This window comes from Echiichthys vipera (assembly GCF_963691815.1).
Source record: "Echiichthys vipera genome assembly, chromosome: 8".
Lineage (NCBI taxonomy): Eukaryota > Metazoa > Chordata > Actinopteri > Perciformes > Trachinidae > Echiichthys > Echiichthys vipera.
The window spans coordinates 26,465,354-26,483,523 of NC_139833.1; the positions used below are offsets into that span (position 1 = coordinate 26,465,354).

The 18,170-nt window shown below is 44.9% G+C and overlaps 2 protein-coding genes across 2 annotated transcripts in view; one reads left to right on the top strand and one right to left on the bottom strand.

Annotated features, from left to right (window-relative positions):
- Window positions 1-112: 112 nt before the first annotated feature.
- On the bottom strand, window positions 113-4,101 carry LOC310951113 (prostaglandin reductase 3-like). Its single transcript, XM_083919202.1, has 2 exons — window positions 3,528-4,101; window positions 113-1,130 (listed from the first exon to the last, which is right to left on the bottom strand). Exons 1-2 carry the CDS (start codon window positions 3,800-3,802, stop codon window positions 200-202), a joined length of 1,206 nt encoding a protein of 401 aa, XP_083775328.1. The 5' UTR covers window positions 3,803-4,101; the 3' UTR covers window positions 113-199.
- An 817-nt stretch (window positions 4,102-4,918) lies between these two features.
- The window catches only part of LOC310950548 (teashirt homolog 1-like), a 34,174-nt gene continuing 20,922 nt past the window's right edge, over window positions 4,919-18,170 (top strand). Inside the window, exons 1-2 of the mRNA XM_083918415.1 lie at window positions 4,919-5,128; window positions 5,332-5,897. Coding sequence (XP_083774541.1) covers window positions 5,858-5,897 — 40 coding nt within the window. The 5' untranslated portion in view covers window positions 4,919-5,128; window positions 5,332-5,857. The remainder of the gene's footprint in view (window positions 5,129-5,331; window positions 5,898-18,170) is intronic.

An 18,170-nucleotide genomic window follows, 5' to 3' on the forward strand; every position in this document is an offset into this window, starting at 1 on the left:
ACCATGAAGCCAGAAAATAAAGTTACTCATTATGTAAAAGCATTGTGTAGATTTACTTATAGTGTTATACCAATTATCTTACAAAGATAAAGAAAACATCTATTCAAGATGATTAAAGCTCAAGTTTTCCATTTTTTATTTAATCATTTGAATTCAAGTATGATTTTTTAGAGAATTACGATCAGAACGATCAGTTAAATCACAGCTTACTGTTGTCAACAGGGGGTGGTGCCACTTCCACCACCACCTTGCCCAGGTTTTTCCCAGCGTACATGTAGTCTACAGCTCGGAAGACTGACTCCAAGCCTACAAACCTCCCCTCCTTTGCCAACTCCCCACAATCCACCTCACAAACTAGTTTCTCCTTTTTAAACATCTGCATCATGCTACCCAGAGCCTCCCTGTAGTCACTGAGGAAGTGGGGCAGGAAGAAACCCTTAATGCTGGCCGACTTTTGGAGCAGCTTGACTGGCAGTGTTCCCCCTCTGAAGGGTGGGATCCCTGACGCCGTTTGGTACCCCGAGATAAAGCCAATCACTATCAGCCGACCTTTAGTGGCCAAACTGTTAACTGCGAGTTCTAAGACGCTGCCTCCGACTGACTCATACACCACGTCTATGCCTTGTGGGTACTCTTTCCTCAGCGTCTTAGCCAGGTCTTCTGTGGTATAGTTGATTGGCCTGTCGCAGCCGATGGATTTAAGGAAACCGGCTTTCTCGTTGGTTGAACAGGTCCCAATCACGTGACAACCTGCCTGTTTGGCAAACTGCACGGCAAACTGTCCTGTTCCTCCTGCAGCGGCCGTGACCAGGACCGTCTCACCTTTGGCCAGGTCGCCCAGACGTTTCAAGGCGATGTAGGCCGTGGCACCGCTGACCAGCAGGGTGAGGAACTCTGGCTTCACCGCAGGAACAGGCACACATTCCTTAGCTGGCACCACCGTGTACTCTGCAAACGCACCGTTGCTGAAGTAGGCCACAGTGTCCCCAACGGTGTAACGAGAGCTGGCGCTAAGGCCGAGGCCAGCAACCTCACCGATACCCTCAAAACCAGCATCGAAGGGGGGCTTCACCGAGGGGTCATACCGGCCTGCCGAGTAATTAATATCAGAGGCGTTGATTCCTGCAAAACTGAAATACAAACAGAGAAAAAAACAACAATAATAGCAGATTAAAGGATTAAAGAAAATTAAACAGTTATATGATGGGTTGTGAATAAAATGTAAACTTATTTCACATTCACGATCAAGCTTTTATGCGGTCACTAGTGTGAGCACATATTTCCTGAATTCTGTCTGAAGGTCAAGATTCGCACTTCCTTCGAGACATGTCTGCACGGGGAGCAAACACTCTGGTTTGTTTTGGCAATGATTCCCTTTTCTCTGGCAGATAGCGGTCCTGCACTGACAGGGAAAGGCCTGTATCACAAAACACATTGCATGATGTCATGATTCATTGTCTTCAGAGACACCCACAACAAACTGCACTTTTAAAATCTTAGAGAGTTGCTTCTTGCCTCAACACGAAGACGGCTGTGTTCATCTTACTTTGGGAACATGTTGGAAACAAATATGTGAGAAAGTAATGTATAAATAAATCATTTACTGACTTTTGGAGCGGTACGCATGCTGAGCCTCATTACTGTGCATGTCACATGTGTACTTTGAGCTTGGAGATAATGCTTCTGTGGTTTATAGATGGGTCACAGAGATATTACAAAACACAGCGATATGAATACTTTACATCTATAGAATCGGTTTCCTGACGGGGAAATATTATGTTATCATCAAAAGGCACAACTATTTCAACGTGCATAACTAAAAACAGTTGGCCATTTATGTTTTGACAAATTAAAATAAGATAAGTGGCCAAAAAAAGTCTGTTCACACATAAAGCTTTGAAAAACTTTTAAATCTAATCACAGCACTGCCAACATGATAAAATGATATCATGTCCTGCAAACATTACAATATATTAACATGATAGATGCTTCTGATATGTGGTGACACTGAAAAACACTGAATTAGATGCTAAGATTTCAAAGCCTGTATTTTTTTATTGATAGGAAAACTTACAATTAGTCCGCAAATTATTTGTTTTGGAGAATATTCTTGTCAAAATAATTAAAAGAAACTGTACAAATGTGGAATTTTGACAGTCACACATGCACATCGTGATGCCAACTCTATCCTTAACGTGCAGATCTATACTGCTACATTTTTAAGTTTTACTCCAAAGTGTTCGCATGGAGGTGCGGAGGTGCAGAGCACTCAGGAATCTAAAGACTTCAGGATTTAATGTATGTTTTTAAAAAAAAATAATCCCTGCTTCAATGATATCATCGGAAACATCCTTGTGAATCCGCCTCTTTCACTGCAGGTGTGATCTTTTCCATTCCTCACTCTGAAATTTGCCATTCAACACTTTCTATGAAATATTTAATTAGTATGCACTCGTGCTGTACAATACGGGATAAGTGTTTCTCAATTTGCACAATCCCGCAAACAGAAATATTTATTTGCTGTTAGTTAAAACTGATCCCATGACTGTGACGCCTCACTAACCTGATGCTCAAAAGTCTTAGTTCACAAGCGACTGAGCTGTCTTGCGAGGCGATAAGACACTATAAGGCACTGTGTTGTACACTCAATCGGATGGAAAATGTATATTTCATTGGCAGTAAATACGACAATAAACCTTGAGCTGCATTTGAGTGTCTCTAATATAACACTTAAAATGAGATCAGGCTTACATACAGTCTATAAGGTAGTAGTAGGGTGAGATATTACCTCCGGCTGGACTCAGAAATCCTGCTATTTTCAAAAAGAGCATTAATGAATTCTTTTTTTCCACCTTACGTGTGTAGTTTAACACTATTGATGTAACAATCATTCAGTCTGTCAGGCTTAAACAGGCACGGATCGTGACTTCAGGTGGGTTCACTCTCCCTCTAACTGTGAATACACACTGCTGGGTTTCTGCTGCTGCTTCTGCCGCTGCGACTGAGAGAAATGATGCTGCAATTCCCGCGCCATGTAACACTGCATCTCCTTCTCCATCATCTCCATCTCTTTATGCCAGTCTGAGCACCCCCCCTACCCCATGACTTTCTGTTTGCAGTTTGTGACGTAGAAAGACAGGAGGACAGAGAGAGAGAGAGAGAGAGAGAGAGAGAGAGAGAGAGGGAGAGAGAGAGAGAGAGAGAGGGAGAGAGAGATGCCGAGATGGATTGATAGACAAATGCAGAGAGGGCGGAACTTGGAATTACAGTAGAGCGCTTATTCCTCACGTATTTTGCCATCTTGTGATGATGACGATGATCGCAGGTGCCGGACATGGGTAAATCAAGGTAAGCGGAGCCCTTTATACAACTTCTCAACATTACCGTGATAGATCGATACCAAATCATGATCCACTAATAGACTCAGAACACGCTTTGGGTCACCTACTGCGATTCCGAATGCGCAGGGAGGGAACATTATTTGCTTTTGTCCACCTTTCAAAATAAAAAACCCCAAAATAACTTACCGATTTCTGACGAGCAAGTCCGCGTCTCCGGGAGTCGGAACCGGAGCGGTTTGCGTAGAAACGGCCTCTCTGAAATTGGGACTGAGCTTGTTTACGACCAGCTTTTTCATGCTGCTCGGTATGGAGGATCCTGTGAAATCCATGAAGTGCGCCGAGTAGGACATGTCTATGATGGAGCGCCGCGCGACCGGATGAACTCCTGAAAGTGCGCCGGTGCTTCCGCGGATCACTGACGCCGCTCTCCTGCCGCTCCTCCCCAGCAGCAGGCTGGACATGACTCGGAAATGTGACAAAGTTCACGGACAACTTAACCTACGTTTCTGGCAGCAATAAGCCCGGCTGCCATTAGCCTGCGCTGTAGGCTTTCCCCCCCTCTGCACATGCACATGCACAGCGCGCAGGCCCAGGCCGGGTCGTGTTGAGCTGTGCAAAAACGCGCTTTTAAACCAAAAATAAAAGCCGCGATGCTTTCTACCACGACTCCCTGTTTCTTAAGCAGAAACAACAAGCGCGGAATCGAGTATTTCGGATCAAAACGGCGCACTGGTGCAGCCCAGGAAGCAGCAGCGCCACAGACTTGTTGTCGGAGTCCCTCCCCTTCCCGGACACAACGCTCACTTCCTAGTAAGGTGAAACAAATCAATCCTCGTCTCCAACATATCCTCAACCCTTTTTCCTCCCACGAACACAACACCAACCCCGCCGGATCTCCTGTTATATCCACAAACACTAAATAAAACCATACAGCGTGTTGTGCAGCTGCGTTTTAGTCGCATTTTTATTCTGAGGGGGGGCCGGTGCCGAAACACGTTTTTGCCCACACGTACACCTGTAACCAAAGCGTGTGTTGTTTGCATTACAGTCTGCTTACGCGCTTCATTAAGGTGTGTTTATCAACTGTTGTCATTTTGGAAAAGCATCTAGGCTTTCCAAAACCATGTAAGTACAGCAGATTGGACCATTGAACCCTCGTCCCACCCCCAGCGGGAGGCGAACCTCTCCAACTCCTTATGTCAGTCCCACGTTTTTCATAAGCTCAGGATTTCATCTAAGTTGTAACTGTAGAGTAGTACTTTGAGATACACGTCCATGTAGCCTGAGTTCGATTTTTAGATAATCTCCTGATAAGTTCCGAATTTTCCTTTCTTTTGTAGGAGCAGGTTAGAGAGAGAGGGAGAGAGAGAGAAAACAAGACAATTAAAAAGATTGACAGGTAGGCTCCTCTGTCAGGGGTGACGCTTGTGGAGAGGGGAGGAGTAAAATGTAGCAGGAAAAGCCACTCGATGCGTCTGTCTATCAGTTGAGACTGTCTGAAACAGCTTCTGGATCCACCGCGTTTCCATTTTTTTCTGATTTTGGGAGACCTCGGATCAGTCCCTGGAGTTCCCTTCCGCTTTTTTTGCCTTTTCAAGAGACAAATATTTTAGTCGATGTGATCCGTTGTTGGCGAAGCTTGGATGCGCCTGCGTCTTGTTTGTTTCCCCTCTCTCTCAAGTGATATCCTCTCCACCGCATCAGCCAACCCCTCCAAAAAAAAAAACCGACTCTGTCCAAGATGCGATGAGATGAGCGGTGGAAATTATTTCCACGACTCTTAAAACGTAAGTAAGAGAGAAAGCCCGACCGTCCCTTTTATTTATTTTTTCAATAGGAGAGGAAGAGGGTAGGAGGGGAGGGAGGAAAAAGTCTCCGCCGGACTGGTGAGGCTGGATTCGGGCTGAGGTGGCGTGGTGGTGACGGGACTGACATTAACCCATCTAATGCCTGTCTGTCTATTTCCCCCTCTCCCCTTTCTCTCTTTCAGGTCTCTGGCAAAAGAAGAGAAGGGAACACAAGGATACATTACTTATCAGAGCTGTGCGGTGCGCTCACACGGGACTTATTTGTTTTGCATCCGCCAGAGTTTATTTATTTTTTTAGTTTTGGTGTGCGTAAAAGGCGCAGCAAAGTACCGTCCCCTTCCAAACAGCACTGGAGATTAGGGAGATTTTTTTTTCCAGGGGGAGTGAACTGAAAACTTGGGCTTCAATGAGCTTTCTCGCGATGCTGATTCTTTTTTTTCGCCGTGCCATGAGAGACATGAAGGAAGATGGTCTTTGATAGACATGAAGGTGTCAGGAGCTGGCCGAATCCCTTCGTAATTTTTGCTCTTATTATCCAAGCCGACCCAGATATCAAGTCCACAAAAGAGCAGGCAGTTTGAAAAGAAGACATTTTCAGCACCGAGATCAAAACCCTTGCCCCGAAATAAGGGATGATTTTTCAGAACTGACAGACTCGATTTGTTTGTAATCCCTGCATGAGAAGCACCGTGGAAAGTGACGGTCACTATGCCGAGGAGAAAGCAGCAAGAGCCGCGGCGATCAGCAGGTATAACCCTCCCCTCCACACACAACGACCATTTCCCACCCGTGCAGCCAACTTGTTTTCATTTACAAGTGTCAAATGATGAATGAAAATATCCCCTTCCGCATGACACTGTTTACCGCACTGCATGTTTACATTGTTGTTTAATTGTTTAAAATTAATTTGTTAACGCGCAACTCAACCCCCTTATACCATAGTTGTGTTATAAATGTGCGCAAATATCTGCGCAGTGACACTTTGAGATTTTTCTTTTTTATCCTCCTTTGCCAGGAAAGTTCTCTTAAGAATGGTGAGATAAACTAAATGGCATGTTATGGGGATAAAAGGGAGCTTTTGAGGTTCTAGAGTGAGTAATGATGAATAATTGACTGGGAAAGAAGGGGGAGAAAACTGGTGAGAGCCGGTTTTCCTTTCTGTTTTATTAGAGGATTGCCATCCTTGATTTGATGCGTGATTGATCGCCTGTCATGTGGCAGTCTTTGATCTATTCATCCCTGATAAACATCAATAAATCCTCCCATGAAGACACGCATGCCTCTGGTAGGTTTAGCCATACACACAACCCCCCTGTTGTCTCAACCAGACCTTGAAAAGGATAAAAAAGTTGTGAATTAGTCTGGAAAATCATCTCATTTTATTTTCAGTGAGGGTACTAAAAGCAGATGAAAGGACGGTGTGTATGTTGAATAGATCACAGGGAAAATCAAACCCAAACACTTTTTTTTTTAATCAGGTGTTTGAGTCTCCTCCTATGCTTTTTCTTCATAGAGAGTTTTTTTTTTGTGCACGTTCCCATCCAAATTCACCCCACACTCACTGTAAGAACCAGTCTTGTAATGAAATCAATATCCACTGCTGGAGGGGAGTATAGTGTTTGCAATGTGACCAACTGATAAAACCGGGTCTTGGCGGAGGACCGACAAGGTTGACTTCTAGTGGTTTGGATTTGGACTCCCCCCTTTTTCCTCTCGTCTCCCTGTAGCCTTTAAACAAATGTAAATGAGTGACAGGGGTTTCTACCTCTGTGCTAATGAGGCCGAGCCTTTGAAGTTAGGCATTAACAACTGGAGTGAACAAAAGACAGTTACAGAATTTTAAAGAGATTTTGAAATATGAGGTGCAAAGCGGGTCGAACAGGAGGGCCAGCCGTCGAAGACTTTGAACTCAGCAGGTCTTTATCATTTTAAGCAGGGAGCTGGTGATGAGGATGAGGAGGAGGATGAGAAGGACTGTAGGATGGAGAACATTCAACCGGTGCTTGCTGTCGGCGTCTCTCTTCTCCCCGTTGCCTTTCTAGCAAAGCATGTTTTGCATGATTTCGGGGCCTACGCTGCGAAGAAAGCATTCAGAAAGATATCGACCCTCGCTTTACTTTTCTGAGTGTGTTTTGTGTGTGTGTGTGCGGCTGTCTAAGTGTGTCTGAGTTTCGGTTGTTGATTTGGCAAAATAGCCCAGTGGAAAAGGTCAGCCATGGTGGGAGCAGAGTGATTCCTGTTAGGTTTTTGCATGTAGATGGAGGCATGAAAACATGACATGACTGTGACCCCTCCCTTCTCTTACCACACACACACACAAACACCATTGATCCATTACACTGTCCACTGAGTGCCATGCACATCATAGGTTGTAATGGTCAATCACAGCTTGGCAGACGGGATGTTTTCCATTCTTTCATGAACATGACAGTCGCTCAGAGATAATGCCCTCCTCTCCGCGCTCCCAGTAGCAACAAATAACTCACATACATACATACACACACACACACACACACACACACACACACACACACACACACACACACACACACACACACACACACACACACACAAGGCTAGCCTGGTGCTCCACTGGGAGCTGGTACTGACCTGTGGCTTCCTCTCTGTGCTGCTGCTCATGGTGGGACTGAGCATGGGAATCAGAGCTCAGACAATTAAAACAACAATAGCAGGCTTGTCTCGACAGGATTCTTTTTCCCCCCTTAACCTGTATCTTTATGGGGAGAATATTATTTGTTTATTAAGTGTTTAAAAGCCTAATCTGGCATAAAATATCTCACAATATTTGGGGACGGATTTCTTTGAGTTGTGCAGTCAGTTGTAGATATTTTTATCTTCCTATAATGTAGGGAGATTTTGATCTTCTTTCACGGTCTTGTAGCAACAACTGATTTTTTTTTTTGTATTCTCCCCTAAATGTAAAAAAAACAAATCTTAGAAAAGTTGCAGATTTTTGGGGGCAGATCTTACAGTTGCATAAAGACAATTCTGATTTTAAATGACATTTCTTTTCTCAAACAATAATTTTCTCAAGTACTGTTTTGGAGCTTGTGTGTGTAGACCCACAGAAAACGGCAAAGATACAAGCAATTTCTTTCTTTCTTTTTTTTCTTCTTTTAGCTTTTTTAGCTGTAGCTCTCATGGCACTTTTAAATTGTTTTAGTTTTTTTTATAGTTTTCATTCAAGAATCCGTGTTTTGAAATTCAAGTAGTAAAACTCAGATGGAAGAGAAACCTTGGAAACCTGCATTAGAGAGTGTGTAAAAAAACAACAACTATATTTTCCTTTTTCCAGAATGCATTTTAGTGTTCACAGATGCACGCTCCTGTGTGTCATTACACTTGTAGCCTCACCTCATCATTAAACGACTTGGTGGGGGCAGGAAGGAAGGCAGAAACAATAAAAAGCCAGAATAAGGTGATGCCGTCTTTGATCCAAGGCAGGCTCAGATAGTCTTACAGGAGGAAGACGAGGAGGAAGAGCACATAGGATAGTCGCTATTATTTTTGTGGAGCACGACGGTTAATTATAAGAAAGACAGCGTGTGTGTGTGTGTGTGTGTGTGTGTGTGTGTGTGTGTGTGTGTGTGTGTGTGTGTGTGTGTGTGTGTGTGTGTGTGTGTGTGTGTGTGTGTGTGTGTGTGTGTGTGTGTGTGTGTGTGTGTGTGTGTGTGTGTGTGTGTGTGTGTGTGTGTGTGTGTGTGTGTGTGTGTGTGTGTGTGTGTGTGTGTGTGTGTGTGTGTGTGTGTGTGGTAAGGTTGCTTCCCGTTGGCTTCATTAGAGAGAGCCCTAATTATCTGTGGAGCTGATGGATTTGTGACAGGCCCTAACGATTAATGCTGACAAATTCAGTAAGGTGTCAAGTCCGCAGCTGCCTTGATGTAATCAAGTTGATATTATACAGTCCCCATAGCCCCTAGTGCAGCACCAACTCAATTTGCCTGTGCAGGTGACAAATGGACTTTGCTACCTGACTAATCACGTCAGGAGACAATGCCAGTTAATGACCTTAGTGAGCCCCCTTCACCCCCGCCCGCCCCCACCCCCAACACTCTTATAACCTTGTAATAAGCTAGAAAGACCATCTCCACCACATTGCAACCTTTCCCTCTGTTCTCCTTTTACTTCCTACCATCTCAGTCCTTTTTTTAATTCAATCCCTTTGATTACAGAGCTTAATTTCTGCGTTGAAGCAGCGGCACATTTTCTGAAAGTGTCCTGTTGTTTTCCGCTGGAACGTGAGGCTGGAAATGGTTCAACTGTTGCAGGAGATTTATTTTTATATTGATGACACGGCTCAGGCCTGTTCTAACCACTGGACGTATCAGCGACCCAACGTAATCCCAGCGACCGTTTAAAAAAAAAAATAGACATTCAGTCGGAGTTTTTACACTTTTGCATGTGTTGCAGCCCGGCTTGTAAATTACCACCACATCATAACAGGGTCTCCATGTACTTAGGCTGAATGTCCCCCCAAGTCGTTGAAGGCCTCCAGTTTATTTCCGAGCTGGAGAATCACTGTGCCCAGGGATTAATGATTTTGCATGCCCGGGGTAGCTAAGATTACACAGCGACCTTTGTGCTCTTACTTGACGATGCTGTTATGTGATATTCTCCCCTCGAAATAATCAGCATGCTGAGATTTATGTGCCCCCCACCCTTCTGTCTATACCAGCGTCCTGAGGAGTTCAGCAGTGTATAGCCTCTAGGTGTGTTTTTTTTCTAACTTTTAATGTTGCCGGATTCAAATACCACCCTCCTTCCTGAGAATTAGAACAGTCTTGCTTTGACAAAAAAAGCTGATTTCCAGCAAAGGAACTAGTGTCTTTGGCCTGAAAGTTGCAGCGGCTTAATACTTCCGATGGCTTAAAGGCTCCACAGCTTCTGAGAAATGAGAAGTTTATGTTCACTGAAAAAAAGTATGTGTGTTTGTGTGTGTGAGAGAGTTCGAGAGGGTGAGAGAGACAGAGGCGAAGAGAGCGTGTGTGTTTTTGTAGCTTAGCACTGAGCGGTGTTAGTTTTCTTGGAATGAATAACTTGAACGAGTGTAACGGTAACCACGGCGTTAGTCATCCTCTTTAGAAGGGCCAGCCTTCAGATCCCCTCTCTGTTCCCCCAGCAGGAGCAGGAATACAACCTTTAACAGCAGCTCCACATAATTCTCACTTCTGGCTGTCATATCTGGTCACTATTACCAATCAAAGCCAGGGGTATCAGACAGAGCAGAAACACATATTGATCCACAGTGGACAGTTTTATTCCCCTCTATGCAGTTGCGCTGTATGCTTCCTGGGCATTCCCTTTAACGTGTGTGTTTGGTTTCGGACTTAGCTAGAGGTTACGCTAATTGGAGCGGTGGTGTCGTTAGCAGGTGGCATCGATCGACCTCGTCGATAGCCACTTTTGCTCCTGCGCCACCCTCTGAAACTATTAGTTAAATTTACATCAGGGATTTGAGGCAGTCAAAGGTCAAACGTGCTCAGCCACTCTTCTAATGCCTGCAGCCACCACAAGTGTGTGTCTGTATGTACGTGTGTGTGTGTGTGTGTGTGTGTGTGTGTGTGTGTGTGTGTGTGTGTGTGTGTGTGTGTGTGTGTGTGTGTGTGTGTGTGTGTGTGTGTGTGTGTGTGTGTGTGTGTGTGTGTGTGTGTGTGTGTGTGTGTGTGTGTGTGTGTGTGTGTGTGTGTGTGTGTGTGTGTGTGTGTGTGTGTGTGTGTGTGTGTGTGTGTTAGTATTAGTTTCTTAGTTACAGACATTAGCTATATTTTTTATCCTGGCAGATGCATTCCTTTTGCACAGGCATTGCACAGAAAATTCTCAACATTTCTGTTTACAAAACAGCTTCAAGATCAGCATAAAAAGGTTTTTCAGTACTGATTATTAGTGAATAACTAATATAACCAAAAGGCATTAACAAGGTTTAGGCAGCACGTGTTAAGCTCACTCTGTTCACATAGATAAGGATATATTTCACACCAAAGCAATAATACCCCTCCTTGTCTCTTTTTCTTTCTTTCTGATTCTTTCCGGGGCATTCTCAACAAAAGCTGCCCTCGGGGCACGCTGCTACCATCACTAGCAGTGTGTTGCCCTTGCTGCACTGTACACACACACACACACACACACGTACGTACACCGTCAACCATAAACACAGGCAGTCAGACTGACAGACCGATAGACACACACACACACACACACACACACACACACACACACACACACACACACACACACACACACACACACACACACACACACACACACACACACACACACACACACACACACACACACACACACACACCTACACCTAATGCTTAAGTGCAGCCAGCATGTCTCTGTGGGAGGTCATAATGGAGGTGGCTTAGTATGATGGGAAATCATATCATTAAAGCAGCCAGATGTGCTTTGTTGCCTGCCTTGCAGCACATAAAAACAGCAGCAAGTCATGGGATCCAAAAGAGGAAAAAAAAATCCAAGTCTGAGAAAATCAAGTCTGAAACAGATAGAAAGCAGCCCTCTGGGACTGGGCTGACAAGCAGTCTTACTCCTGACTGCCATAGAAAAACAATTTCCCCCAAATAAAGACATTTTGTTCTCATTCTTCAATGTTCCAGGCCAGCAGCATAACCAACTCATCTTTTTAACTTTCGTTAAATCCAGATTGGACTCAAAGCTTTGATAAATGGCATGCTGTTGCTGTTATCAGCTCTTTGTTACGGGTGCTTAATTACTATGTAATATTTGTGTTGTGCTGAGTAATTACATTTTGTTAAGGCTGCACAGTGGGGATGTAACGCCTAAGAGCTCATTAATGAAAAATTGTTCATATGTTTTTTTTTCTTCTCCGGCACATAATTTGAATCATGAGGAAGATAAGAGGGGAAGCGTTCAAGAGAAGTAGTCGTGCAACATTTACGGCACAAAAAATGACATCTCAAATTTTCTTAAGTAAAGTATTACATTTGCAGAGGGTAAATTTGCTCTCTTGATCAGTGCCGTGCCTCCTCGAGAGGCTATGGGAAAGTCTGCTAGATCCAAATTTAACATGTTACTTCTATCAATAAAAGATGAGCAATTACAGAATATTTTGTCTAATAAGTATTTGAATTCCTCGGCGCAGAAAAAAAAACATGTAGCTTACTCACTCATTACATCAGTTAGCAGGGGGAGTGAGAGGCAGCTCTTTGATGCCAACAAACAAACAAGACAAACGAGATGGGCCCACTACAGAAGAGCAAAAGCCCTATCCAGGGACACCCAACCCCTGCACACTCCTCCCTCTCCTCCGTCTCTTCTTCCTCTCTGCCTCTCTACCGCTCTCGCTCACGTACTTCTCATAATTTCTCGGCACTCCCTCTACCGTTATTTCTTCCTTTTCCCCTCTCCGGCATATTTCTCATCTCACATCCCCCCTCTCTTCTGGATAAATACTCGTTCTTTGCCACTCAAAAGCAAAGAGAAAAAAGAGAGAGGTGTTGTAGGGGGGGTGAAAAACAGGGATGAAAAAAAAATTGCTTTTTTTCTTTTTTAAACTGCTCCATTCTTTCCCCTGTCGGTTGTACCTCATCACACAAAGTTATGTGGAGATCATCTGGGAAATGAAAAGCTGAAAGGGAAACAAATGAGGGAAGGAGTGAAAGACTTAAACTGCGCATTCTTGATTTTTTTGGAGCTGCTTTTCGCCAAATACTTAATCATCTCAACATGGAACATTGAAAGCGTAGAGCTATGTAATGAAATAGGCCTGTTTTGGCATTACCAATCGAGGAAGATGGGAAGAGTGGATGTTGGATGATGGCAGCAGGCACCAATGTTTAGTCCAACAGCAACATCAAAGAAGATGGTGTTAGTGGGTGGTGGTCTGCGTGGGTGGATGGATGGCAAAGAGGTTGGATGGTGTTGGGTGGGGTGGGAGGGCAGCTTTTAGGACGGGTATTAGAGCTGACAGATGAACGGGACGATGGACAAATTCTCTTGCAACAGCTGTGACTGCCGCCATTACCCTGACAGGTGTCAATTAAGAATTACTGCCCGGCCGGCCGAATGCCCCTCTTGACACACACACACACATACACACACACACACACACACACGTCCCTCCATCTCTACAACACCCCCCTCCTACCCTCCCACCCCCTTGTCCAGCTGTCGGTGTGCGGGCGAAATAACACTTTACCCTTGTCGGTGTTGTCACAGGCCTTGCAGCCCTGGTTCTTCTCCCCCTATGAAACGGCGGCCAGCGGCAGAGGCTCCCTGATCAATAGCTACGCATATCAGCGAACATGGTGTCTGTAGGTGGATGCGTGGGGGCGGCCAGTTTTGTGCATCTGTAGCTATACAAATTGGGATTTACAGTTTGAGTCTTTCTCTCCGATCAGGTAACTAAGCATTACAAGAAGAAGCGATGACTCGAACATTGGTGATTTAACTTCAGTATGATTCCATCGGATTGCGTTTAACTCCATTCTACAGGTTAAAAAGCTCCCTTCCTTACTTCCCCGGCCTGTGTTTGTGTGTGGGTGCATTTGTTCACAGTGTGTGGTGTGTTCACCTTTCTCAAAGCCGCAGCAGCAGCAGAGTAACCTAGATCCCTTGATCCTCTGTTGCTCACCCTGTTGGCTAATACAGCGCTGATTTTATTCCACATTGTAAAGTGGGGAGTTGAGGTCAATGAGTGAGAAAATGAACAGTTGCCATTGCCCATCTCGAAGGCTCCCTTCCAGTAAACCCGCTGGCTGACAAACACATTTTTGGGGTCGGGAGGCTTCTGGCTTTACAGCGAAAATAAGGGAATGTGTGTGTGTGTTCTCCGTTTGCCATATTTTCTCAATTTTTAAGGGTTGAATCAGTGCGGTGGCATGCAGTTTAATTTCCCCTTTAATAATTAAAGTGTAATAGAAAGCATCATGTGCATGAGATTACGATTCAGTTGACCAAAGTGGTTTGTGTGTGTGTGTGTGTGTGTGTGTGTGTGTGTGTGTGTGTGTGTGTGTGTGTGTGTGTGTGTGTGTGTGTGTGTGTGTGTGTGTGTGTGTGTGTGTGTGTGTGTGTGTGTGTGTGTGTGTGTGTGTGTGTGTGTGTGTGTGTGTGTGTGTGTGTGTGTGTGTGTGTGTGTGTGTGTGTGTGTGTGTGTGTGTGTGTGTGTGTGTGTGTGTGTGTGTGTGTGTGTGTGTGTAATAAAGAGGGAGACATAAAGTACATACCTTTATTTCTAATTATACACCATAATAATTTACTCTTACATGCACATAGGTTCTATGGATTTTAAAGTTATTTTATGCTTGTGTGCCATGCTGTTGACACTGTGTAGTTATTACTTGGTTTCTGTAATAAATGCAGTTTTCAGTGCCGGCGTAGAATAAACATGAGAAGCTTCAATCGGTAGAAGGAGGAAGCAAAAACAGCAACGCGAAAAAGCAACATGAGAGTGAGCGCAGAAGGCTCCCCAGGAATACACAGATGGATTTGCATGTTCACTTGGGAGTTACAGTTTTGGATTTCCTCCCTAGAAATCATTTGCCACAGAAAATAACCGGGGAAGATAATATCAGTGTTATTTCGCTACCCCTGCACTATTTGCATATCTCTTGTTTTAAATAAGGCAACCCCTCGGAGTGATATTCGGTTTGTTTTTCGGAGCTTCATTCTGCATCAGCTTTTTTTTTCTTTTACTTTTCAACTTCCAATTCCCTTTTTCTCTATTTAATTCTTTCTTCGGGCCTTGCTCCTCTTTTCTGTCTCACACTGGCACTAGACTGCTCTGAGCGATTATCAAACCTGAGAATATTTTCCATCCCCATGCAAATCACCCACCATGCTCTCTTATCATTCCTGCTATCCCCCCCCACCCCAGCCCCCCCAACCCAAACGGTTGTGTGTAATCAAAGTAAACGGCAGCTAAAGCTAAAAGGGAAATGCTCTTTGTGGAGATGGATGGAGGGATTAAATATTAACCGGATGCGGCTGACTTAAGGCAAGTGTTTTACATAGTTGCTCCCACCGCGGATGCCGCGCATTGATCCCCTTGCCTTGGCACCTTGACTTGTTTGGCTGCCTGCCGTTAATTTTTCACCATCATTTCACTGGCCAGGCCTTTAGAACGGAGACCGAGGGGGAGGCCAATGAGTGGTTTACCCATCCACCCCTGCCCCTCCCCTCCCTCATGCCTTTAACAGGGGCAGGTGAGATGGATGATAGCAATTTGAAATTTTGTTTGTGCGTGTGATCATGGAGATTGTTTTTGGTATTACCATGGTGTAACAATTCCAGTGATTAATTGAGGCGAATGCTCGGCTAGGATTGGAGAAACTGGGGTAAGTGGGAGGTTGCGGGTTCTCCACCTTCCACCGCTCTTGACTTGTGAATGTGGTGTTTATCGGCTGACCTTGGAGTCCAACACACTCCCAGTATCCTGCTTGCACACACACTGCCCCTGTTGTCATATCACTTCCTTCTTTTCCTCATGACTCTTTCCTCCTCTCCTCCAGCTGTGATTAAAAGAGAAAATCAAAGCGCTGAAACCAAACTTTGGGCGGAAAGGAGACTAAACAAAAACAAAATGGCTACACTGGCTACACTATTCATGTAAATGGACTTTAGCGATGGGAATGTTCTTCCAGTGGCAGCGGCGCTGTGTGTTTTCAATGTGTTTGTTGTCTACATATGTATAGCAATATCCTGTGGGTCACAGAGGCAGCTTGTTAACGGGGGTGGGGGGCTCATACCAGTGGTGGTTCACCCACCCCCTTCCTCTAACCACACACACGTACACACAGTTGTTGCGCTGGTATTGCTGACAGCATTGTGAAGGCCTTCTGGCATTTATGAATGCAGTGTCGGTCCTGCATCTGAGCTCTACCCTGCAGTCGTCAGACATGGCCACCGCTCATTACTCAGCCCTAATGGTGCCTTGCCCCCCTCCCCCCACTCTCATGCACCCCCCCCCCCCCCCTCCTACCCTGGCCAGAGTGCACATCTGAAGGGGTCGAAGGCAGGTCGTGACCCCCAGGTGGCTGCACTTCTTTACGTGTTTTGGTTTGGTCTCTTTCTCTCTGGCTCAGTTTCTCTCTTTCTCAGTTGACATTATATTCCATTTAGGTTCAAACAGCCTTTTACTGCGGGTATCAGCATTTCGGTGCTGGAAGGTGCAGATAGCAGATATTTATAAAGCTGCACGGTATTAATTTGACAATTTTCATGCCACCAAAAATTCCTAATATTCCCAGTTTCAACCAGAATTATATGATATTAAAATGCTCTAAGCCAATAATAATAATAGCAATGATAATAATAATACTAAAAATATTGTTGCCTTCTGTACCTTCTTTATCTCTTAGATCCTCAACAACTTATCCTTCCTTGTTATTTTCTTTCTACTCGACTCCCTCTTTCGGTGTCTCTCGCTCTTTTGCACTCCTTTAGTCAAAGTAGCCCTGGTCCCCATAGCAACACATAGTGAACTCTTACTCATTAGTGTGTATGCAGCCCCACTGAATGGCCTGAATCCTGTTCCTCATTCCTGTGATTTTATACCAACACATCCATCACCTCATTGTGATTTTAGCAGACAAGACTGAGTAATGATATTTGGACATTTGCTTGATTCCAAATCAATTTGTTTCTCTAGTTGTGTGTGTGTGTGTTTGTGTGTGTGTGTGTGTTTGTGTGTGTGTGTGTGTGTGTGTGTGTGTGTGTGTGTGTGTGTGTGTGTGTGTGTGTGTGTGTGTGTGTGTGTGTGTGTGTGTGTGTGTGTGTGTGTGTGTGTGTGTGTGTGTGTGTGTGTGTGTGTGTGTGTGTGTGTGTGTGTGTGTGTGTGTGTGTGTGTGTGTGTGTGTGTGTGTGTGTGTGTGTGTGTGTGTGTGTGTGTGTGTGTGTGTGTGTGTGTGTGTGTGTGCGCGAGAGAGATCATGTGAAGATTGAGAGGCGACACCGGGACACGTCCCTCCGTCACGCATGACTCACGCTCCGCTGTTTTTTTTTGGCTGTTAAATCTCCAGAGCGCTGATAACAGGTCAGCCGTTGAGAGAGAAACGAGAAGGGGCGTATTGAGAGAGAGAGAGAAGGAGAGAGAGAAGGAGGAGGCAGAGTGAGGAAGTGGAAGAACCAGGATATGGTTAGGGAGAGTAAGAAAGTGTGTATGCAGATGAAAAAAAAGGGAAAGAGAGAGATTGGTCTTCTTTATGCAGGCTCACCCAGTGCGTGGGCGGTGCATGGAGTGGAGGGGTCAATGGGATGCCGTGATAGGCTAATCTGCCAGGAAGGGAGGGTTAGGGCAGGCCTCACGGGAGCAGCTCATTGGCTAAATTCATTTGCCCTATGAAATAAAATCTCATTGCATCTTTGTTTTCATATTCTTCCACTGTTTGAAGATTGATAGTGGGGGTATTGGCTCTGAAATCTGTTTTCAAGTGTGAATATTTATCTGCCTACATCTATACAGTGTGTGTGCCCTGGTAAGTGTTTGGCATACTTTTCCCAGTTTCTGTGGGAGTGTGTGTGTGTGTATGCTATGTGCTCATCCTCCAGTCAGACACATGGATGACAGATGACCCAGTGGGAGACACCAGCCATCCTGCCCAACCGGAATCATACCCCCCTACTAAAAAGTGCATACTTTGTTTACTTCCTTGGCTTTTAGCCATAAATCCTGGATCCACCTCCAAGGTGGCGTTGCCCCCTTATCCTCGGGTTACAGCTTTGTACGCGATCATAATAGCTGCGTCACAGTGAGGTGTGTGTACGGTAGAACAAACCAGCCGCCGTAGGGGGGGAGAGGAGGTGGGAGCTTACTGGACCAGAGGAAACCTAAATCCTCATATAAAAAGGCCATGCACTCAGCCTGGGCCAGGGGAATGAGGGAGGGTGAAAGAAGGGAAGAGAGAGAGACAGAAATGGGAGGAGAGAGAGAGAAGGGAAAAAAGTTGATTTCCTTTTTCAGCAGAGCCATACATCACAGGGCCTCCCAGCTGCAGTGTCACAAGCTGACAGAATGACATGT

What these genes read in the sequence shown, in the direction of transcription:
- LOC310951113 (XM_083919202.1), bottom strand. Translation starts at nt 3,802, where the DNA reads ATGTCCAGCCTGCTGCTGGGGAGGAGCGGCAGGAGAGCGGCGTCAGTG. An exon ending in GACTTGCTCGTCAGAAATCG is followed by an intron (nt 1,131 to 3,527) that starts GTAAGTTATTTT and finishes TTTGTATTTCAG; the next exon opens with TTTTGCAGGAATCAACGCCT.